This window comes from Stylophora pistillata, chromosome 14 (assembly GCF_964205215.1).
Source record: "Stylophora pistillata chromosome 14, jaStyPist1.2, whole genome shotgun sequence".
NCBI lineage: Eukaryota > Metazoa > Cnidaria > Anthozoa > Scleractinia > Pocilloporidae > Stylophora > Stylophora pistillata.
In genome coordinates this window covers 2710235-2734729 of record NC_142532.1, presented here as the reverse complement: position 1 = coordinate 2734729, position 24495 = coordinate 2710235, and the positions used below count along the sequence as shown (strand labels likewise).

Sequence of the window (24495 nt, the reverse complement as noted above, 5' to 3'; positions counted from 1 at the left end):
TATTTTTTACATCCTTATAACTTATTCAAATCAAAATTTCACAAGCCCATTATTACACGAGTTTCCGGTACATTTTTTTGCCACACTGTCGTCATATTCAGATAAGAAAGTCGTAAAAACTGAATAGTACGACAAGGGGATTTGCCAGGTTTTCTTGTAGGAGGGTTGGGGTTCCTGATAAAAATTATTCTTGCCCCCTTATTTGAGGTGGCTTGTACCGCTGTATGTCAGTTGGTTCGTATAAAAACGGGAAAAAGGACCGGCCAAAGAATATCTGGTGCAAAACGCAATCTTAATGCCATGAAGTTTCTAGGAATTCGCGCGTTTTCGCAAACCGGAATTAAACTAATCAATCATCTCATAAAGGAGTTGGGATGCGAGGAAAGATCACAGCAGCCTCCACTGGATACTTCCTTGTAAAACCAACACTGGTTTTCACAAAGGTCGGTATTCATTCCCGAAGTATGACCTTCCCTAAACTCACGAAGGCCTCGGCTTTTCAATCTAAGCCTTATTCTTGTATTTTGTTTTTGGAGATTTTCATTCAAAAGAAATCGTTTGATGAAATGTTACGAAACAGCTTTCAACATTAAGAAACGAAAGTTCCATCTGCCCAGCACGGAGTAACAAATGTAGAAAGCTGAATCATTATCGTAACGTAAAAACATCACAATAACAAAACAAGGGCGTAGGTTTAAAAAAAAATCACTTCAATTAAGTTCAGTTACTACAGGAGGAGATGATTTGAAAAAGGTGTGTGAAGGGGCTGTGTACTCCAATTAACAGATAGGTCCACTGTTGCCGCGCGTCTGAAAGGTATTTTAAAAGATTACAGATGACGTTAAAATGTGGCAAGAACAAAAAAGTGGCACAAAGGCGCCGAGTGTTCCACTGATGTTTAGACCCAGTGCACAACATGGAATCCATTTGTTTAATATAATAAAGAAGCAAAAAATTATCTTTTTACGTCTCCTGTGATCTGTAACTGCACAGATACACGGCAACATGGAATACCTTTTTTTTTTAAAAAAAAAAAAAGTGAAATGTTGTTACCCATGCGTCTGTCCCTAAGTAGATCGTAAGGAAGCACCTATATAAATGTATGAATAATTCTGCATGCCATATCGCAAATATTACTCCATTTGAAGGCGACATGCCTAGTAATTACAAGCTCCTGAACTCCTTGGTCACAACAAAATCTTGCTTTTGAGAGCTGTATTAAAACAGCCAAGATCAAAATTTAGTAGTTGATGATTGCAAAAAACATCCGGCGCAATTTCAGTTTGGACAGCTCAAACACATCCATGATGACATTCCCCTCCCCGACACATTTTCCCCAAGCTTACAGAGGCACTACGTCATTTAAGATGCGCGAATCTTCACCAACCTTCCACCCTCGCGAGCTGAATAGGTATAATTAACAATTATTCCACGAGCGCGTTGGATATGAGATGACAGATAGCCAACGAGGCGCTACGCGCCTCGTTGGCTATAATCATCTCATATCCAACAAGCGCGAGTGGAATAATTGTTTTATTAAAAACGTCCCCAAGATATTAGACAAATCTTACCAAATCTTAAATTTTTTAGCTCCCTTTTAATTTTAACCCGACGCGTACGCTTACCATATTTGTAGATTACGGTATATTGGCTCATATAACATAATAGCTAAGCCAGTAAAAAGTCTTGAATTGCATTATCCAATGATCGAGTATTTAATATTAAGTATTATTGTAACAATATCATATTTTCAATCAAACACATCATGAATAAGTTAATGTAGGGGTGGATGAATAAGAATAATCGCTAAATTTCCGATAAATGTATTTACAATCTACTTTAGGTTGTCCACACAAGCTGTGGAAAGTTTATGACGACGTTACTGGTTTGACTGTGCTCAGAAGTTGATCAGCGGCTTCTACCAATCTGCTCAGATACCGTGGACCAACGCTGACAGCCTTCAAGGTTTCTTCAATTTCTGTTCGACTGCAACGAGAAGAAACAAGTAGTCTCTGGTCAGGATAACGGCAGGATAGTGGAGAATTCAGTTCTCAGCCAATGACACAAGAGAGTGACATCAAATTTTGTACGTCGCGGTTAGGCGAGAGAAAACAAATCCAAGTTTACAAGACGGGAAAAATGGAACCCAGTGAAAAAGCAGCAAAGGTATTCGTTGCAAAGCGCGGGAAAACATGTACCTGGCACGCGCGCGGAGAATAAAAACTGGTAGAATAAAGGCGGGAAAAACGAGATGCACGAGTATAAATAACGCATGAAATACAGATCTAATGAAAAGCGAGAAAACGCCTCGTCCTCGAGCAAGTAACGTAACGACAAGCAGGTTTCACACAGAACTGGCCACTCTTGAAGCAACTTTGCAACACAGTGCTTTCAAACTTGAAGTAAATTAACCACGAACTCGTAAAGTTTAATTCTAGCTCTTCACAATATTAAATTGTCCAGGCATGGTACGAACCTCAGGTGTCCAATCTTTGGTAATGCAGTCAATGAGACACAGTTTGGATAAGAGAACCCAACTTGTACGTGCAACACAAACTTCACAAACGCCTTCAGACTTGAGAACTCCACAACAAGTCTGCAAAGACAGCACCAATTCATTCTTAGTGCATGCAACAACAACAACTATAATATGAGTTAAAGTATTTTTAAATTTTTCGCCATTACGGAACACCTAGTCGCCAGGTTCACCGTGGCTGGACAGTTTGAACAAAACTGGCACGTTGATTGGAAAAAATGATAAAGATGGTTTATGCTTAAGATACAGTCCGATGCTTTAAAAATGGTAGCCAAATTGATTCGCAGCTGTAAAGCAAGGTTTCATTTTTGGCTGGTTCATTCAACCTGACATTGGATGACAATTTTCGATAGTTCACACGAGGTCTAAGACAAAAGAATAAAGGCTGATAGTTTGGAAAGAAACTGTTTGGGGCTGCGTCGGTGGGAGTAACGAAATAATTTGGATATATCAACAAAGTCGAAATGGTAAATTGGCCACCGTAACGATTACAAAAGCTGACGTTTCGAGCGTTAGCCCTTCGTCGGAGCCAATAGAGGAATTGTGGGTTGTGTGCTTTTAAAGGCAGAAAATGGAGCTACGTTATTGGTGGGAACATGGCAACGAGAAAAACACGAATAAATTAGTGGAATGAAAAGCGTTCGTTGATCCCTGTGGGATTTAGACTGCCGGTTTGAAAGATGAGCTTTTGTTCAAGAGTTTTACGGCTTTCCGTGCTACCTAAGTGTAAGGAAAGACCGCAGATTGCCATATGTTGCTTAGAATGATTAGGTAAATTAAAATGTCTAGCGACTGGTTTCGATGTGTCCTTGTCATTCTTTTCCACGTCTCGAAGGTGTTCTCAGAATCGGTCACCTAGTCTTCTACCTGTTTCGCCGATGTATATCTTTTTGCAATAAGTGCAAGTTATGCAATAGATTACACTGGCGGAGGTGCACGTGAAGTGATCGGTGATCTTAATGGATCGTTTAGGTCCCGATATTTTATCAGTGTTGCGAATGAAAGGACACGTTTTGCATCGTGCACGAGCGCATTTAAAAGTGCCTGGTTGGTCATTAGTCTGAAAAGAACTTCTGACCAAAAAATTGCCTATGTTTTTGTCGCGTTGGAATGAAACGAGCGGAGGCTGCGAAAAGATAGTGCTTGTCTCTGGATCGTTTTGAAGTAATTTAAAGTTTTTAAGAATGATGGATTTAACTGAGTGGTTGTGAGGGTGTGAAACGTGAGAGTGAATGGAATGCGGTCGGAATCTTCCTTGTGCGACGTTTGTTGTGCTGAATGTCGATCAATAAGTTGGGCGCGGTGGTAACCCGCTTGAACGACAGAAACAGGGTAACCACGTTTATCGAAAAACTGGCACATTGACTCTGATTTGTGGTGGAAATCAGAGTCATCACTACATAAACGACGCAGTCTTAGAAACTGAGAAAAAAGAATGGAATTCTTAACGTGAGATGGATGCAAAGACGAATATAACAAGTAATTATGCGATTCTGTAGGTTTGTAATACACACTAGTGCATAAAGCGTTACCTTCAATTGAAACTTTGATGTCTAAAAAGGATAAAGAATTGTCAGAAATTTCCCAGGTATATTTCAGGGCCGGGTGAAAAGAATTGACTGCGGTTATGAATTGAGTGAGCTCCTCTCTGGTAGAGGAGGTAGCGCCGATACAGTCGTCGATGTAGCGACCGTAGAGTTCAGGTTTGGACCCGTTGTATTGGCTGAAAAATGGATGTTCGACAAAACCTACAAAAAGATTGGCATAGCTAGGTCCCATTTTGGTGCCCATGGCTACACCACTGGTTTGTTTGAAGAAGTTGTTTCCGAATGAAAAGCAATTGAGTGTGAGCACTAGTTCGGCTAAGCGTAGTAGTGTTTCAGATTTAGGTTCCTTATCAGTACGTTGATCAAAAAAATGTTTAAGGGCCAGAAGGCCTTCGCCATTAGGAATGACCGTCTAAAAAGACGTAATATCCATGGTGAAAAGAAGTTTGTTTTGGCCAAGGAAATTAAAGTCTCGAAAAATTTGAAGAGCGTGTTGGCTGTCTTTAATATATGATGGCAAAGTTTTGACGATGGGAGCCATAATTTTGTCTAGATAGCTGGAGATAAGTTCGGTAGGGCAACTGCAAGCCGAGACAATGGGCCGACCCGGGTTGTTAGGTTTGTGAATTTTAGGTAAAAAGTAAATACGAGAAGTTCTAGGAGTGGTTATGATGAGATTTTTTGCTGTGGCCGGCAATTCTTGTTTAGTTATGAGTTGGTTGATCGTATTCTTGACGGAGTTTTGAGTTGACGTATTCTTGACGGAGTTTTGAGTTTTCTTTGTCGACCTTTTGATAAAAAGAGGTGTCAGAAAGTTGCCGCAAAGCTTCTTTTTGGTAGAGGTCGGTGCGCCAAACAACGACTGAGCCGCCCTTATCGGCTGCTTTGATAACTGTCTTTGCGTTTTCTGAGACTTTTTAGAGCCGACCTCTCTTCAGAAGAGAGATTAGAAATATAAGCTCACTCAATTCACAACCGCAGTCAATTCTTTTCACCCGGCCCTGAAATATACCTGGGAAATTTCTGACAATTCTTTATCCTTTTTAGACATCAAAGTTTCAATTGAAGGTAACGCTTTATGCACTAGTGTGTATTACAAACCTACAGAATCGCATAATTACTTGTTATATTCGTCTTTGCATCCATCTCACGTTAAGAATTCCATTCTTTTTTCTCAGTTTCTAAGACTGCGTCGTTTATGTAGTGATGACTCTGATTTCCACCACAAATCAGAGTCAATGTGCCAGTTTTTCGATAAACGTGGTTACCCTGTTTCTGTCGTTCAAGCGGGTTACCACCGCGCCCAACTTATTGATCGACATTCAGCACAACAAACGTCGCACAAGGAAGATTCCGACCGCATTCCATTCACTCTCACGTTTCACACCCTCACAACCACTCAGTTAAATCCATCATTCTTAAAAACTTTAAATTACTTCAAAACGATCCAGAGACAAGCACTATCTTTTCGCAGCCTCCGCTCGTTTCATTCCAACGCGACAAAAACATAGGCAATTTTTTGGTCAGAAGTTCTTTTCAGACTAATGACCAACCAGGCACTTTTAAATGCGCTCGTGCACGATGCAAAACGTGTCCTTTCATTCGCAACACTGATAAAATATCGGGACCTAAACGATCCATTAAGATCACCGATCACTTCACGTGCACCTCCGCCAGTGTAATCTATTGCATAACTTGCACTTATTGCAAAAAGATATACATCGGCGAAACAGGTAGAAGACTAGGTGACCGATTCTGAGAACACCTTCGAGACGTGGAAAAGAATGACAAGGACACATCGAAACCAGTCGCTAGACATTTTAATTTACCTAATCATTCTAAGCAACATATGGCAATCTGCGGTCTTTCCTTACACTTAGGTAGCACGGAAAGCCGTAAAACTCTTGAACAAAAGCTCATCTTTCAAACCGGCAGTCTAAATCCCACAGGGATCAACGAACGCTTTTCATTCCACTAATTTATTCGTGTTTTTCTCGTTGCCATGTTCCCACCAATAACGTAGCTCCATTTTCTGCCTTTAAAAGCACACAACCCACAATTCCTCTATTGGCTCCGACGAAGGGCTAACGCTCGAAACGTCAGCTTTTGTAATCGTTACGGTGGCCAATTTACCATTTCAACTTTGTTGATATATCTTAGTTATTTCTAAGACAAAAGGACATGTTCCGACAAAGAAATGCATTACCTATCCTTTTCAAATGACATGAGATGTGACAGGCCAATTCTGAAAAGCTCGTCTCCCATCTCTTTCGACTTATGAATTATCCCAGACATGTGTTCCAAGACCTATAGAAAGCAAATCACAATATGAAAGATATCTGCATATTACTAATATATTTTATCCTCGTTTTTTTCCTTACTCCCTCAGTAAACCACCTCAATAATTAAAGGGGTGAAAGTTTCTAAAGAAACTGTGGTGCTGCGTCGGTGGGGGTAACAAGGTAATTTGTTTATATCAACTAAGTTGAAATAGGCCACCGTAAAAAGTTAAAAAGCTGACGTGTCGAGCGTTAGCCCTGCGTCAGAGCGAATGGACGATTCGCTCTGACGAAGCGCTGACGCTAGAAACGTCAGCTTTTTAACTCTTTACGGTGGCCAATTTACAATTTCACCTCAATAATTGTCACACAACGGAGGTTCGTTCATTAAGTGCACGAGGTGATTCTGTAAGTTTTTACGCTGCGGATGAAACCCTTGTTTGTAGCCATTCAATTGATGATTAGTAAAGGAAATTCTGTGTTGGAGCCAAGTGGCCCATCTAGCTGGAAGGTTTCCAGGTTTCCTTCGCATGAAGCGACTAGGAGTATCACTTCCCCTCCCTTGATGGGATGCCAGTCCATCGCAAGTACCTTGGCTAAATCCTTCTTTGAAGAGCACATCTGGTTGAGAATGTCCTCATTAACCAACTGTTTCACGAGAGTTTGGACTTTTCCCATTCTTCCAGTAAAAGTATCTGTATGATAATGTAAAAAAATACTACCTTTAAAAACATGTTTAATTCTAAAGCAAATTTTTGGTATTATGCGGAAGAAATACAATATACAGAACAAAAAATATATCAAATAAGTATGTCTGCCTTTGTCCCACCCCCCAGAAAGTAAAAAGACAAAGAGTAAGACTTCGAAGAAAGAATCAAACCAAGTAGGGGAGGGAAGGGATAACTTGTTTCATTTACGTTTAATCCATAAATGAATTTCTTAACAGATCATAATGGAGGTAGCGGGTGAGGGAACGTTAGGTCCATATCTAAAGCTCCTGATGGTATGATCTCCATCATATCATGAGGTAAAAATACAACAGGCGACAAATTACATTGTAATGCTTAACTAATGATAAATCACTAAATCTGTAAAGCATGAGCGGAAAGCCCTTTGAAAACTAAGTGAAGATCTGTTTCTATAATTGGTGTAATCTCCATTACAAAAACACGTTGACGACTGAAAAGCAAAAACCATGAACTATAAGACCCAATAGCTTCATGGGTTACGTTCGTATATTAAATGACTTCTTGATATTTTTTCGGCAAGCTTGGATAGCATCGATCATCCATCACATGTCACTAACAGTATTCATGTATCAACGTCACTATTTGAGCAATTGTGTACCCACCCCTCCCTTGACCCAACGTTACCCTAAGTTGTTAACAATCGACTGTTGTTGGCTTAGGGAAGGGGTGGGTGCGCAGTTGCTCAACTACGGACATTGATCAGTGGTTGTCACACACGCATATCTATAATGCTGTTGGGTCTCATCATTCATGGTCAACGCTTTTTAGTATCAACATTTTTTCGCAATCTAGAGTATCTTAGTTCCTCTACTGAGGATCAATTTGACTCGGTAAACCAGTTAATCAATTTAAGTCCTTTTCAAATACCTGCTGTGAAGAAATTCAGTTGAACACTCCTTACATCCTGATTAGGAAATATACCTCCTGCATTGGTAAAGAAAAGCGGTAACATATACATTAAAATCAAGAAACTATTGATTATAATTACGAAATTGCACCTCCTCAAACCCTCCTGGAAACCATCTCAAATAGCCTCCTGTGAAAGGCAGACTACCAAATTTTGAAAGAAATGCCAAAATGCAAATGATTATGAACAGTTTCACACACTAACCTGTGGTTTCTGGAGCAAATACAACGACAATTTCCAACGTGTTCTTCAAGAACGCAAATTTAGCACGCTCTTTATTCCACTCCTCTACGGACCAATCCTGCAAACTGATCAACAGTGGCATAGATGTGTTACATGCTGGACAGAGTTCTAAATGAGTTACGCAATCAAATGACCCCGTGTTTCCGTTTTGTACTACGAAATTTAAATTTATCACCTAACATGCAAAGCCATCCATATTGTAAAGAAAACGTTTACGGAGGGACATATGAAAAGTTTTGAGACCTTTTGTTGAATCCAAAGTCTTGTAAAATGTTACGTAATGATACCCTAACCTCTCAGAAATACTCTCAAGTCTTGCAGACAGCATTTGTGGAGAATAATTTGGGTGAAAATCAAATCACCAATTTAAACCAGAAATTTTTCTAAACGTACCTTACGAGGATATCTAATTTCTGCGACATTTCTCTTGTTGCTTTGTTGCTTCTTGGGTCCTGTTGAGAGTAAAACGATGCCATTCATATAGTTGCAAAAGTAAGTCAAATCGCGCTAGAGCAATTTGTAATCCACCTTCAAAAGGCTTTCCTTTAGTTAGCCCTATATATAGGTCTACAAAACTCGCGCCATCCTCTCAACCAATCAGATAAGAACGACCGTCATCCAATCGCAACCTTTGTCACCCGCATTTCTCCGCGCTTCGTCTTGTTTCCTTGAGTTCTCATTGGCTCTTTCTAATATTTTTCTTAGCTATGATTGGCTGAGGTTAAGTAAGCTCTGTCACACTACAGATCGCCAAATAAAGTTTCAGAGGACAGAAGACAGCTTCTTCGAGTTACAACCAACCTTGCGTTTCACCAAGCGAATAGTTTCCTCCGTCTCAAGTATCTTTCCATCAAGCTGTTCCTTGTTCTTTGCCAGCTCGTGTTTCTCGCTGCAGTGGAGACAAAGTTTGCATAATCAGTATTCAATTGAGTAAGTCATTTTGGTTTCGTGAAGCATGAATCCTCCACTCGGCATTTCAATTTGTCAGGTTTCCCTTAAAAATTTTCTCGTATCTTTCCGAGTAGCCTGGACTCGTCATCATCGCTACGGGAAGCGCCTTTCTCGGCCCGCGGGAAGATTGGAAACGAGTCGGGTTGAGGTTTGCTGGGGTCTGGCACTAATAATCAGCGCTATACCTCTTCGTAGACCTTTTGGGGGCTCACGCTGCTTAAGGCCTCGCTTTTCCTCGCGGGCGAAGAAATACTCGTGTCGATGCGCTAATAATGAAGGCCTGCTCGCCAGCTACTTTCCGAGCTACTCTTTTGGAAAACCATAAGTACCAATAGTAAACTCGCTTTTTTTCGAAGTCGTTGTTGAGCACTAATCCATAACAAGAAAGAAGTGTTACGAGTTCATTATCCTGTTCGACAGCTTTCTCTTTAAGTCGTAAATAAGATCTCACCTCTGCAGCCGAGACCTTGTACTTTCCAGATCAGCGAGTGCTGCGATGAAAATCAAAATTATTGGTCGGACGAAACATAAAAAAAAAACAAAACAAAACAAAAAAAAACTTAAACTAATCTCGAGATCTTTCGGAACGGTTCTCGAAGACACTCTGCTACTGAATTACATAACTACACAATGACGACTAATTGCGGACAAGATTATTCGACAGAGCCTTACCTTCCGCACAGTTTTCTTTTTTTTTTTTTAAACAGTCTTTTCCTCATTATTGTGAGCGTAAACGTTACCACAAAATTAAAAAATTAATGACCGTCCACTTTCAACACTTCAAAGACCCCACATATATATGTCCCACCTTGTTCTCTCATTCCCAGTGCCTCTGAGATAGTCGCTAATTCCTCAACCATGTTTGCTTGTTCCTGAATTTTCTAATATTAAAGACGAGTAGAAAGTTAAGGGTTCATGCATTATATTAGAGCACCGCAGGCTTTAAAGCAAAAATTAGTTATTACTGGCAATAAATTATTTGGTACCTTTTCATTTTCCGCGAGTGACGAGTGAATGTTCTTCATTTTTTCATCAAAATCCTTGTTTACTGTCAGAACAGAAGATTCAAGGAATTAATCGTTGAAACAATACTATAACTACAAATTTAGGAGTAGCCACTCCACCGGGTGGCTCTTCGTGTCCACTGTTTCCAGGTCAAATTGGCATTTGAAATGTTGTTTTTTTTTTCAGAGGGAGAAAATCTGAAAGACCCGGAGAAAAACACTCACAGCAGGGAGAGAACCCACAACAAACTCAACCCACGTGTGACGCCAGGTCTGAGCGCTCCAACCATTGCGCTATTTCTGCTCCCCGAAACGGAGATAAAGGATGAGAAAAGGCGGTTTCTTTTTCCACTTTCGGGAAAACGAAGGTGAGCAAGAGAATGTTAAAAAAAAAAAAAAAAGCAAAATATTATGCCTGTTATGCAGGCTCTAGAAAACGAACAGTCACACCTTTTCAGCAAAGTCAGTTGTGCAAGTTTAACACCCATAAAAAGGTATTTTAGAATGGAGATGGGGGCGTAATAAGAAAGTTAATAGACAGATAGTTACAGTTACCATTCTGCCCTTACTTGTGTCGAGAATGCTGAGGCAATCATCCACCATGTCCACGGATTCTTCTACAGTGAGCACGTCTTTTGCAAGAGCCGCGTGATTCTCCTGAAAATATTTAACAAGACCATTCGCAGTTTGTAAGTGGATGAACGGGCAAACACTGAATCCCTCACTTCTTTTATCGATCTCAATCAAAGATATAAATTATGTTGCCAAACAGAAAGGCAACCATGCAGAAAACTCTCGAAGTACAAAGCTATAGACTTTCGGTTTATACTCAATTTCATTAAAGAAAAGAAAAGAAAAGAAGAAGAAAAAAGAAGAAAAAAAAAAAAAAAAAAAAAAAAAAAAAGGTCTAGTTTTGGCTTTACATGTAACCTTTTCACCCTAAGATCAGTATGCATATTCTCCACTGTTCTCCATACTTTCCTTTGGAACTGACGAAGATATTTTTTCCTCTGCTGACCGAGAGCCTGGTGAAAACTAAATTAATTGATTTTATTAAATGTAAGAATAAAAATAACAAAACTAACCGTCAGTTTTGATAGTACTTTTTTGTTCAGCTGGCCTTTACCCTCTTTCCACTCTCGTTTGGAAGTTTTTTCGCACACAGAACGCAGGCGACGAACTTTGCTTTGCAGAGCTAACAACTGGGTAACAAAACGAAACAGTTGAATAGAGCTAGTTTCGCTTGAGTGTCAAAACTTCGAGACTGCTTTTCTTTTCTTTGCTTTTACCTTTATTCTGACTCGCAGTGGCACATTTTATTTTCATGAATCCCTTTTTTCACCTGGTCAAAGGACCTGACTCGTTTTCGAAAGTGACCCTAGATTGCTTTGTTTTTACCCTACTTTTCCCTGTAATTGGCCCAGAAAATTCTCGCCACGCTCTCAGCCAATCAGATGCAAACTTAATCCAATCCCGATTTGGTCGCCCGCGTTTTCCCGCGCTTTGGGCAGTTTGGTTGGTTTTCCTCTGAGTTCTTATTGGCTCTCAGAGGTATTTTCCTCTTCTCTGATTGGCCGTTGGGATCTATGGCAGCTTACCTCCTCCTTACTTGCGGTTTGTACTTCCATAAATATTCTGGGGTTAGACACATTCAACTCCATCTCTTGCTGTTCAACCTTTTCTTTCATACTATCCGCAAAACCAAACAAAGAAATTGTCTCAAAAACATATTCTTCTGATCGTACCATTTGTTACACCGTTTATGGTACGCCAGTTTCTGTTATCCAGTTAAAAATGTCCATAAAATCCACAGCCATAAAATACTATACAGTATAATAAATCTACTTGCGTTCCGCCACTAACAATGGTCTCCTTGGCTACGCTACTAGCTGTCAATTCCGTGACAGTGGATTACTATCGGCAAAGACCGTCGCGCGAGTAAAAAAAAATCAGTGACAAAAAAAATTGTAGTTAGCACGCCGCGCGGAACTCTGAGAGCGAGGCATACGGATAGTTTATTTCTTGTTACGCAAGCCTACAACCTCATTGTTTACTGTTGTAAACAGTGTCTTAACACTTACGCTTTGATCCCCGATTCCACGGTTGGAATTGCCTCCTCGTAGCAAATAGCCTTTGGTTTTGATACTAGAGTTGATATCATTCTGTCTTTGAGAGTTTGAGGAGCCTCAACCTGGAGGAATAGTGATATCAAAAATGACAACTCAGCTATGATAAGGATTAAACCTTAAACCGTAAGAGTGACCGACACCTAATTTCTCCTTTATAATACGGCTGAGTCAGTCATTAAGATCACGAGAACAGAGGAAATGATCACCCACCTAAGAAGCTTTGATTGTAAAACGAATTCTCCTTGTCAGTACTAAAGGAAATGCATAGAGAGGGGTGTGGAGAATATGGAAACTGATGTTAAGGTGTTAAAGGCCGAAAAGTTTACAGTTTGCCAAACCCTGATAGCATGGCCATTATAATTATTATGGCGATAATTAACTTTTTTTTTCTTAAATCATTTCTAATTTGATTTTGAACGTTTATTTTCAAGCACCGACCTAAAAATCAAATTATTACCCCAATCATTACTCTTATCCCAGTTTCTTTAATCCCTTAACTCCCAGAAGAGATTAACATGTAACTTCTCCCTACAATATCCATACGCTATTCAGCAAACAGCTGATGAGAGTTATTATCTTGATCTAACATCAAATTCTTGTAACTAATTTACAAGGAAACGGGAAACAACCAGAGGGGAGAATTAACAATCAGATCATGGGAGTTAAAATAACTTTCATTTATACCCATTACAACTACATTACACAACATCGTTACAAAACTCACCACAGCAGATGGTGCAACACTTCGACGCATGTTGACCTCTGTGATAAAAGCGATTTCTATAATATCAAGGAACTCCTTCAATGTGATGGCATTTCTGAAAAAAAAAAATATTTCAATTAGAGAAATTAAAAAAAAACTATTTAAGGGAAAAGATATAAATACGTGCACGACGCCCGTTACCCGAGGATGTAGAATAGGACCTTGAAAGCAACGACTAGAGGAATATTTTGAGTTAATGTCGTTCGAAATTGCTTCCTCAGTTTCCACAAATCAAAGTTCAAATTGTTCCATACGCTCGAGACTTTCTCCCCATCAAGTTCTTATAAAGTGTTACTAAGAATACGTTGCCTCTACCCACCGAAAAATGTACAGTGAACGGATGAAATGACGTTCGAGATCTAATAGTGCCAGTAAAGGCCTAAATGGGGCCGACATACCTTTTAAAAAAAAAAAACACGGTGACCTACCTTTGTTATTGTATCTTTCGAAACAAACATTGTTAGGGGAAATCTAAAGAGAGTTTAAAAAAAAATTGTGCGATGACTTTTTTTTCCCTAAAGAATCACCTGAACCCTTTGCAAACTTACTGTGTAGAATGCTGCGCCGTCTCCTCCTCTAAGACATCAGCGAGTTCCTCTTCAGTCAGTCCCTTTGCACGGAGTTCACTCAGAGATTCTTCACAAATAACCGACAACTTCCTGTCAGGACTGGAATCACTGACACCACAGTCAGCCTTTAATGTCACCTGCTGCGAGGAGAGGGATGATTTTTCATCTATATCCAAGCTGTCATTTGCATCTGTCTCAAGACAGGCTTTTGAACTGGACAAGACTCTGGAAGAATGAGGCGTTTCATTTTTACTTGAATTTAAATCTCTTTCTCTCTCCATCAATGCAACGTCCTCAACTCCTGTGAAAGTTTTTAGAGGACTTTTCACTAGATCCAGTTGCGTTTCAATAACGGAATGCTGCAAACTTTGATCACTTGGGGTGCTTACAGGCTCTGGACATTGGCATCTGATCATATTGATGTCTTGTGGCTTGTACAAGTTTTGTTGGTTTGTCATCTGCTTACTTTCATCAAGAAAGGGCTGGTAAACAGTTTTCCCTGCATTTTCTTCCGATGACTGGGCCATCCTTGGATCATAACAAGAAGTTACGTCCATGCCTTCAGTTTGATAGGGACTTCTTCTGTCAGTTTTTTGTAAAGTACTGTCTGGTAATTGTTGTTGATGGACGAATGATACCTCCAAATCTTCTTCCGTAGCCAGAGCCGTTCCTTGACCATAACAGGATGTGAGATCAATGTCAACAGGCTCGTGGAGGCTTCTTCGGTTATGCTTGGGTCCATCCATGCGTGGAGCTGACTGACGTTGTAGCTCTGTTACCTCCGCAGTTTCTTTACACTTCGTAACCATTCCTGAACTGTGGAAAGATGTTACATCTGCATCAGCAGGTTCATAAAGGCTTCTTTTCTTCTGTTGACGTGTACTGGTGTCCTCCGCCGGCTGACTCTCACAGATCATTCCTGAACCATAGCAAGATGTCATATCTACATCAGCGGGTTCATAGTGGCTTCTTCTTTTGATTCTGTGTAAACTGCTGTCTACAAGAGGCTGATCATGAGTGCCTGTTGCACTGGATACCTGAACCATTCCCTGACCAAAGCAAGATGTTACATCTACGTCATCAGAATCATAGTTGCTTTTTCTTTCGTGTTTCTGCGAACTGTTCTCCACAACATGCTGGTTTTTATAGGCGTCTGCATCCAGTTTTTCACCATATGACTTCAGCTGCCCCACATCATAGCAGGAGGTAATATCTTTGTCTTCAGATTCATAGATGCTTCTTATGTTGGTTTCCAGACAACTTTTGTCTACAACAATATTAAGCAATAGCACATTATCTAATTTTAATTTTCTATAAATTAATTTTATCTTTCTGAATATTTTTAATCTATCCTGCTATTTCTATTATAGAATTTTGTAATTATTTATGTATTTATTTATCAGTTTTTTGTCATGCTGTATAATCTAGTTAGAGGGCCACAGGTTTGTCAGCTATACAGCTGTTACGTGTCCCCCTCTATAAATAAAGTCCTTACTTACTTACTTACTTACTATTATAAGGAGCCAGTGTATTCAAGTTTTTACCTGTTGTCTTCAGCAGCCCAGCTCCAAAGCAGGATGTCACATCTACATCAACAGGTTCGTAAACGCTTCTTCTGCTTCTTTTGCGCGAACTACTGTCTTCAACAGCCTGGACACAAGGAGCCATTGCATCCAGTTTCTCATCTGTTGCCTTCAGCAGCCCAGCTCCATAGCAGGACGTTACATCTACATCAGCAGGTTCATCGGGGCTTTTTCGGATATTTTTGCGCAAACTATTGTCTACAACTGGGTGATCACAAGGAGCCATTGCATCCAATTTTCCACCAGTTGTCTTCAGCAGCCCAGCCCCAATGCAGGATGTTACATCTATGTCTGCAGCTTCATAGATGCTTCTCCTGGTATTTTTGCGCGAACCATTGTCCAGAACAGCCAGATTACAAGGAGCCTTTACATCCAATTCTCCATCAGTTGTTTTCAGCAGCCCAGCCCCAAAGCAGGTTGTTACATCTATGTCTGCAGCTTCATAGAGGCTTCTCCTCTTGCTCCTCTGATAACTGCTGCCACCAAAAGACTGGTCATACCCAACAAATTCATCAGAATGTTTTCCAGATGACTTAAGCGGTACTGGACTGTTACGGGAAGTTGCATAACTGGTAGTTTTAAAAGGGCTTCTTATCTTAGTTTTTTGTGAATTACTATCTAGAACAGCTTGACTGTGACCTTCTTCATCCACATTTCCACCAGATGACTTCAGCAACCCTGAACCATGACAAATGGTGACATCTACATCAGCAGATTCAAAAATCTGGTTGGTTTTCCCTGTATTTGCATTTAATCTATCACAGTTGTCTTCAGATTGTACAAGCCCTGGGCCATGACATGAAGTGACATCTAAATCTGCAAGTTCAGTAACACTGTCCTGGCTTGGGTTCTGTGCTACATTTTCCAGCACTGGTTGACTGTGGCAAGTAGTGAGCTCCAAATCACATTCCTCTTCATCTGTGTCAGCAGATGGCATCGCTACACCAAGCGATCTCAAGAAAACTGAAGAATTCATTTTACTTGAAGTTGTACTTGGTGAGTTTTGCTCATTTTGAGAGATTGGTGATGACTGAGTCAAAAATGGAGTGGGAGCAGCCTGCTGCTTTTGCATCTGACAAACTGTCAGTTCAAGGGAATCAGTGCTATTGGTATTGGAACTAAATACCATTGTTTGATTGGTCCCAGAGATCAACACTGGTGGTCCTGTGTTTGGCAAAATTCCTGTTGCATGGCAGTGTGTCATGTTGAGATGACCAATGCTTCCTGGAAGTTCACTTTCATCTTGATTTATTTCAACATTGGCTCTGTCTACATCAATTGAAGCAAGGGGGGTTTTCGTTGCACCAAGGGACCTCAAAAACACAGTGCTATCAAACGAAAAGTCATTTTTGGAATCCTCCTGTACTTCCCGCACATTTGTTTGATTATCAGCTGATGAAAGACCATTTCTCGAACAGTTTGTTCTATTGAGCTGGGTTTCACTTACATGCAGTGCCTGGTCCTGCAGATTTGTCTCAAAACTGTTTCTGCAGGCATTTAAATCTGTTGTAACTTCTAATCCCAGACCCTTTTGTACACCAACGTCAAGATTGTCTGATGACTTTGTTAGTTCTTGACCATAGCACGATGTAAGATCAAGGTCAGCAGGTTCATAAACACTTCCTCGTGTGGCTCTCTGTGCATTGCTTTCAATAACAGTGAAACTGTGACAAGCTGTGAGCTCTACATTTGCATTTGAATCTGGACTTTGCTGGGATCCTCTCTGACTGTCAAAACCACCCTGCTCATATTTGATCTCACCTAAAGGCTGCCTCATGCTGGAGGTGTTGTCATTGCTTCTTGTTGCCGAAATTGCAAGGTCATGCGTTACTTTGACTCCTTGAGTAGGTGCTTGCTTTGATCCCAGTGACAAGAGGAAAGATGTGCTGTCCATTCTTTCATTTTCCTGCAAACCAGTAGGTGAAGTAAGCTGGTAATTCAAACTATCCTGGTAAAATACTTCTTTTTGTGAGCATGTTATATCAAGATCAACAGCTGCATCATGGCTAAAAATCTTTGTATTCTCCATGTTTGTAGCATTGTTTTGCAAAACTGAACTGTGGCAAATGGTATACTCCATTTCATCTGCTTGTTCATTTGGCTTTAAAACTGACATTTCTGGCATCTCCTAGGGTTTGTTTGGACAACAAATAAGAATTCAGTGTAAGTACATGTACCTTAGACATAAGCATTGAAGCTGACAGTTACACTACAAACATCATTTAAAAACTTTCAGATTGTAAACAAAGTTGGTCTTCAGGTCAAATCTGGTACAAACACAGCCTAGTTTTGTTGCCAAAACTTCCTTAAATACAACTCTCCTTTAAATTCGTCTATCAGATACATTTATACTTGTACATGAATTACAGTCTTTCTCTTTACACAAAACGAAGCTAAAGGTATGAAAACTAGATAGCTGTGAAAAATTTAACTATACTTTTAGAAGACCAGTTCCACATGTTCAGTGACCACAAATCAGTTCTTCAGATATACACCTAAACTGTAGTAACATTATCATACAAAATAGCAAAAAGGGAAAAGGAAAAATCTAAATTAAAACGGTACAAATATAGAGCATATAGATCAGGGCTCGACACTAATGGTACCCAGCTAGCCACAGACTAGTAGAAATTCAGTTTTGGCTGGTGGTTTTCGATTTCCATTGCCAGTTTGGCTAGTGAACAAACTGAAATTGTTGTAACATCTAAGTTGTCACAAGGCACTTGGCTAGTAAGTTGAAAAGTTGGTGTTGAGCCCTGTAGATTATTTTTTTTTAACTTCTTGGAATAACTTCAAATGTCTTAAATACCCTTCAGAAGTTTGAAAGAATTTTTCAGTGGAAAATTCTGTGAAAATTTGTTTGGCTGACCAGCATATAGAGAGTAGTTTAGTATGCTAATAAATTCTTATTTGGCATATCCTCTTCTTGTTTTTGCTTAAATTTTCTATAACAATATTATTGCAATTAGGTGTATTTGGGATGAGAAATGAGCCTTTTTAATTGCTTGAAGCAATTTGTTTCAAAAAACTTACCTCAGTGTCAACTTGGCAAACATTTATATCATCCAGAGCTTGAATATTACCCTTTAACAGGGATTCAAGACCTGAAAAGTAGCAGAGGTAGAATTAATGCACACTATAAAATGTTTGATTGTAATGTATTTGCAGTTTGGATTTTATTTCTTTTCCACAAATCCTTTGACCCCAAGAATGAAAAGCATCTAATTTCTCCTTACAACGTCACCCCTGAATGAGAATCACACATTAAGGTCAGGAGAATAAAAGAAACAATCACCAACTAAAGAAGCAGTTACTTGTTAAACAAATTCTCCTTGTCAGCAACTTACGAAATGTATAGAGAACAGTATGGAGAATATGCATACTGATGTTAGTGGTAAAGGGTTAAAACCGAGCTTTTCAGTATAAATATTCACATAGAAAAACTCACCTTCAATGGAATTAGCTGGCTCCCTGTATTCACTGTCAAAAATAGGCAAGAGAGGATAGAGATCAGCCATTGGATAAAGTCAAAACATATGTATATAATTATATAAATTAAGGCATTCCCATAAAATGTTCCATTTCCAAATGCCTAACCCATCCATTTCATTGGAAAAAGGGAAAAAAGCTTCCAGGTACCTGACCTGATGATAAAAATTTTAATATTGAACATAAATCAGGGTTCTACACCAACTTTTCAACTTACTAGCCAAGAGGCTAGTGACAACTTGGATGTTATGACAATTTCAGTTTGTTTACTAGCCAAACTGGTTAGTGGAAATTGAAAACCACTAGCCAAAACTGAATTTCTACTAGTCTGTGGCTAGTTGGCTACTGTTGGTGCCGAGCCCTGTAAATTCACATTCTCAATTTTGATGTACAAGATTTGATAAGACTTAATTTGAACAGAAATCATTGACATTATTTTTTAGCCTTATGCTGGTATTCAAGTTTGGAAGGCAGTTGGCGAGTGAATGTCCATACAGATATGGAACTGGACAGCATTCTTATTTAGCCCCCATTGCAAGCTTTTCAGGTACTCAAGCTGCTCCCTCAACAAGTCCATCTTTACTTTCTTTCTTTCTGAGGCCAACCAACCCTCTTTCACACAGGGAAGGTGATGGGATATAAAATATTCTATGGTAATGCTGGCCAGGAATAAAAGATATGGTAAAAAAATTATGACACTTCTGTGGTTGTGTTGATGTACACAGTGAAAGTTACATAAAACCCAGTCTTAGGTAACTCAGCACAGTCTCTTTCTTTCCCTGCAACTTGAGACTTAACCAATTTCTTTCTGATGCAAAATTAACAAGAGCTTTCTTACCCTTGAGATGCAGATCTCGGCTCAAGAAGATTACCTGCAAAACAGTTTGTTAGGGAATCAATTTACCAACTGCTAGAAACTACCAATAAAAGGATGAATTTCAGTGCAGCTGAACATGCAGCAGGTAAAATCTGTATTTTTTTCATTATTATTTTTAAAAACCTACTATTCTCTTGATCCTTGGGCCAGGAATTCTTCCAATCTTCTACAAAGAATTCTCTACAGAAAGAAAGCACATGTATTGTATCACTTAACAGGATTAGGTGAATTCAACTTTTACCAAGACATGATTTCACATTTGTTACAATAATAAGTAAAACAACCCTTCTAAATCTGACTCAGTCAAGTAAAACTTCTTGTAGACTCAGTCAAGTAAAACTTCTTGTAGAGTTATGTCAATTCCTTCAAAGGACATTTATCATTGACCACAAGTTTTTCCAAAAGTTTCATTCAAAAGTCTCCTTCATCATTTTTTCATTACTCTTGGGGATTCAGGTTAGCCAGCTTCAAATGCATCACCTCAGTTATAGTGTTAAATAACAAAAGGTAACTTACTTGATGTCATTCTTCTCTGCAAAGCTGACTCTCCTTCCAGAGGATCGTCTAGATTTTTTGGATGTGCTTCTGTTACATAAAAAGAAAACAAAACAAAACAAACCAGGATTAACGAATAAGACCAACCAACAATTGCTCAATGTTACAGCCATTTGCTTGGGCAGTTGTTGCCTTGAGAATGATACTGACAGATGTTTTCTTTTGTTCTCAAAGAAATTTGACCCCATTTCTGTGAAACCTACATTTAGCAGTTGCCCCACCAATCTCTATGGGTGATCACTAAATACAGGTTTAACTGCAATTAAAATTCTGTGTCCACATTAAAAAGGAGGAATAGCAGTCACATTTAGGGAATGTGTGTCAAAAGATGGAGATGCTCAATGGCAGCAGACTTTGTATATGAAAGTATTTTAACTTTCTTCTTAAAACCGAAGCCAGCCTGTTTAATCAGAAAATTCTGCCAAGTAGCCAGAAGTTTCACCAATCACCTACACTTAATTAACACCCAGTTCCATGCTTTTTCTTACCTTCCATTATCATCCAATGAATTTGGATCCAAATCTTCTAAGACACCAGCTTTCAATGGAGATTTTGTGGCCTTCAAAATCTATTTATGCATGACATATGAAAAGGTTATGTGTAGGGAAAAATCCTCACAAGATCTTCATTAGAAAAAGATAATTATATAAACTGAAATAAGCAAAGGTTCAATAGCAAAAATGTTTCTTCAAAAGAGGGAGCTCATTTCTTGCCCCTAGACACTTTCTTTAGGAAGCATATTTATGTGAAGTGCACAAATGATTGCTTCTTCTCAGGCAAGTTGTGCTACTCACTATGATTGTTTGAATTTATTGGCAGATGAATTGCCCTCCAGTATATACATCAAGAGCAAGTTTACTGTGTTTTTTTTTTGTGTCTGTTTGTTTTTTTAGGGAGGGGAAGATTGCAATGTTCCTAATGGATTGCAGTATGCATCCTGTAAGCCACTACATGAAAGATCATCTTAACAAAACTAATGTGTCATTAAAGGCAATTGCCAATTCTAAGCCTGCATGGTTCTTTTTCTTTCTTTTTAAGCGCAACGAAAAAACATATCATATTATGTCAGCATGTTGTCTTCCTGAAGTCAATCAAAATGTTATGATACTGACTCACTGTCACCAGAAACCTGGTGAACTATTTATGCAGTCAAATCAGAACAGCTCAGGGCAGGGCGGTATTTTGTAATTTACAATGAGAAACCATGGTAAGATTTCCACACAGCCCCACACTTCATTATGCAGACAGCTCTTGGATAAAGAAAGCAATGGCGTAAACAATAAATTGCCTTTGGAGAACTTTGGAGACGGCTTTGTTTTACAAATTAAAGTAGGGAGTTGATGCTGTATGGAAATCTTACCGAAACCATGTTTAGATCGAATGTTTGCACAAATTAACTTACTCACCGAAGATCGGCGGCTCGAAGATTTTCTTTTACCACCAATGGTGATCCTGCAAACGCAAATTCAAATGTATTTAATTTCCTTTGGATTTTTTCCCTTTAATGAAACTTGTTATGGATTAATAACTAAACTCACCTTTCGTTTGGGCTAGTTGTACGTCTACTATAAATGTAAAATATAATTCGGTTATAGAAATGAAAATATTAGCCAAACCAATACTTTCATTCCAAAATATAACGAACAAGTAACACAGATTTACGTTCTAGCTTCTGTACTGCTTAACAAAGGTAATACGATGCTATATCCGTTAAAAACGGATATAAACCGAAAATAAGGAAACATTGGCAAGGAACTTATGGATTCTAGAAGATACAGTTAAAATCAGGCTAAAATTTACCGATTTTCAGAGTCTTCCCTCGATGTTAAAGCTTCCATCTCGAATTATCAATTTATTGACGGTTGAAAACAAAAACTCAAATTCAGCGCCAATCGCGCCAAGGTGAAGAAGCGACTCGCGCGCATCAACACCTCGCTCTTAACCGCTTTCTAACAAGATCGCGGTTTCTCAACCTATCAATCATGGCGGATGTTTCGTGTGTTTTAATCAAGAGATGTAACTCCGACTGGAGCTGTTGCGGTATCGTTTTAGACAGTGATAACGGCATTTTGTTAACAGTTGCGTCTCTATTTAATGATATTTTGCATCAAAATGAAAGGCAGCGGACAATTTCCGAGGATTCCCCCGTCCTTGCTGGTTCGATGTCGCCGAATTATGACGAAATCGCCGTCGAAGTTATTTTTCGAAGTCACACAGACGAAGAACTTAGAACACTCAAAGGCTACGTGATCTTGTTTTGGAGAGATTACGGACTACATAGAATTGCTGAACGCATTTTTCCGACATCAGAATGGAAATTCGAATCACTTGGTCATGATCTGAAATATCTTCAAGGAGCATCCGATGAAGAACCAGGCAGCCTGCATCAAACCACCTTATCGGATTTTGCTCTGATCAAAATAAGAGATCCTGAGAATTCCTTCTCATCTTGTAGTTCGGTTAATCTGAGAACACTGCGTGGCTTTGAACACCCCAAAATAGGCGATTCTTTGTCTGTTGTTGGCACACCTTTCGGGTGTGAATGCCCCTCAGTTTTCTTCAACAGCGTTTCCAAAGGGATCGTGTCTAACGTCCTTGGTCGTCACAGTGAAATGATCATCACTGATGCCCGTTGTGTTCCAGGCTGTGAAGGATGTGCATTGTACACTTTCAACCACAAGCATGGATTATTGAAGAATGGAGATCTTTATGGAATTGTTCTTGCACCATTTTGTTGGCGGAATGGCGAGTGGGTAGGAATAACATTAGCAAGTTCACTGTGGTATGTTCTACATAATTTGTCTCAACTTTTTAGGAGAAACATATCTTTGATTCCGCACAAGTTAACAGGAATTCTAGCCAATGTGTTAGACATCCAGGCCAAAACACAGACTCAGCTGGAGGTCATTGCAGAAGACAACATGTGTATGTACAAAGGTGAAAGCTCAACTGTTATACATGCAGATCAAGACAGTCTTAGCCATCAGGACATTGTAAAGACAGCTATTTCAAGTGTTGTAATGGTTCAATGTGGTAACAGATGGGGCTCGGGCATTATCATAGACAAAGAGGATGGTCTCATCGTAACCTGTAGTCATGTGGTTAGAAATTGTCAGAACCCCCTTATTGTGTTGGGAAGCAGTAACACTGTACAGTATTTCAAGGGCAAGGACAAAGACGAGCTATCTGGGAACCATGAAAGTAGTATTCATCAGAAAGTACAGGTCCTCTTTGCCACTCAAGAAGATAGCCCTTTAGATTTTGCGTTGTTGAAAATGCGACTAAATCATCAGTTAAGATCTCTTAAATCAAGGCTAGGGAGTAATGTTGTGCAGAGAAAGCTAGCTGAATTCTACACCAAACCTGTTTATTGGAAAGGCGAGGATGTCCTTGTTATTGGTTTTCCACTGTTTGCGAGCCACCTGAATACAGGAGCATCAGTTGTTTCAGGGGTAATATCAAACATTGTGCGTGTTCAGAACCAGACAGTGTTACTTCAGTCAACTGCAGCAGCTCATTGTGGTGCAAGTGGAGGGGCACTGGTGTCCACTGAGACTGGGGAACTGTTAGGAATGGTAACAAGTCACGTTAAAGATGCAAACATGTCATGCGCCTTCCCTCATGTGAACTTTAGCATCCCAGCTGACTTACTACATAAACTTGTTTCATCAGTAAAGAGGGGAGTGGTTGAAAATACTTTGCAAACTCTAGTCTCAGTTGACATGAAAAATATTTGGCAATTAGAAAAAAATTTTGGGGACAAGCCTCGCATTACTAGCAAACTATGAGAAGCTATTTAACCTTTCTTTCATGGAAGTGCCCCAAAAAGGAAATTCTCTTTACAAAATTTCTACATTCTCAAGAAAAAAGCTTATGAGGATAGGGTAAAATGATCGACATAGGGAAGTTAGATGATTTCTCATTAAATTCTCAAAGCTTGAATAGTAGCAAGTGTATGACAGACAGTGAAGAGAATTGATGCCTTGATCAAGGATTGAAAGGGTTCATCTTTTAAGCTTTTGGTTTCTGTATCATGAAGACAAAGGGTATCAGAAGTAAAGGTAATGATTGTATTCTGTGGGATTGTTATTTATCATATGATCATATGACTTTTCTGGCCATGCTCACTTAATTCCATAGAAAACCATAGTGAAAGCTGACGTGTAGGGACGGACGGGTCCAGCTAAAGCCGTCCGGCGCCACACTCAGTCAACCTGTATTAAGCAGTCGGTTGTGAAAGTCCCGAAATTTTTTCCCCTAAAGTACTATAATTGTCACTTCTACTAAGCAGTCGTAGCCACCCTGCACTAAATC

At 39.4% G+C, this 24495-nt stretch overlaps 2 protein-coding genes across 3 annotated transcripts; one reads left to right on the top strand and one right to left on the bottom strand.

Annotated features, from left to right (window-relative positions):
• Positions 1-689: 689 nt before the first annotated feature.
• LOC111323416 (uncharacterized) lies at positions 690-22091 on the bottom strand. 2 transcript variants are annotated; one of them, XM_022926748.2, is made up of 26 exons: positions 21982-22089; positions 21588-21633; positions 20670-20749; positions 20143-20211; positions 19754-19806; positions 19588-19621; positions 18709-18740; positions 18294-18364; positions 15222-17388; positions 13657-14944; positions 13070-13163; positions 12298-12407; positions 11815-11905; positions 11302-11418; positions 10786-10873; positions 10199-10260; positions 10021-10093; positions 9664-9703; positions 9063-9150; positions 8655-8713; positions 8223-8326; positions 7979-8035; positions 6954-7057; positions 6290-6390; positions 2477-2596; positions 690-1986 (listed from the first exon to the last, which is right to left on the bottom strand). In XM_022926748.2, the coding sequence occupies exons 1-26, from the start codon at positions 22017-22019 to the stop codon at positions 1869-1871; spliced, it is 5304 nt and encodes a 1767-aa protein (XP_022782483.2). In that variant the 5' UTR covers positions 22020-22089; the 3' UTR covers positions 690-1868. The 2 variants fall into 2 exon arrangements, 1 of the variants encoding a protein (XP_022782483.2); XR_015995422.1 differs by lacking the exons at positions 690-1986; positions 2477-2596; positions 6290-6390; ... (4 more) ...; positions 9063-9150; positions 9664-9703 and having other exon boundaries at positions 10045-10093; positions 10772-10873; positions 21982-22091.
• A 47-nt stretch (positions 22092-22138) lies between these two features.
• On the top strand, positions 22139-24254 carry LOC111323369 (peroxisomal leader peptide-processing protease). Its single transcript, XM_022926696.2, has one exon. The coding sequence runs from the start codon at positions 22164-22166 to the stop codon at positions 23967-23969; it is 1806 nt and encodes a 601-aa protein (XP_022782431.2). The 5' UTR covers positions 22139-22163; the 3' UTR covers positions 23970-24254.
• The last annotated feature ends 241 nt before the right edge of the window (positions 24255-24495 follow it).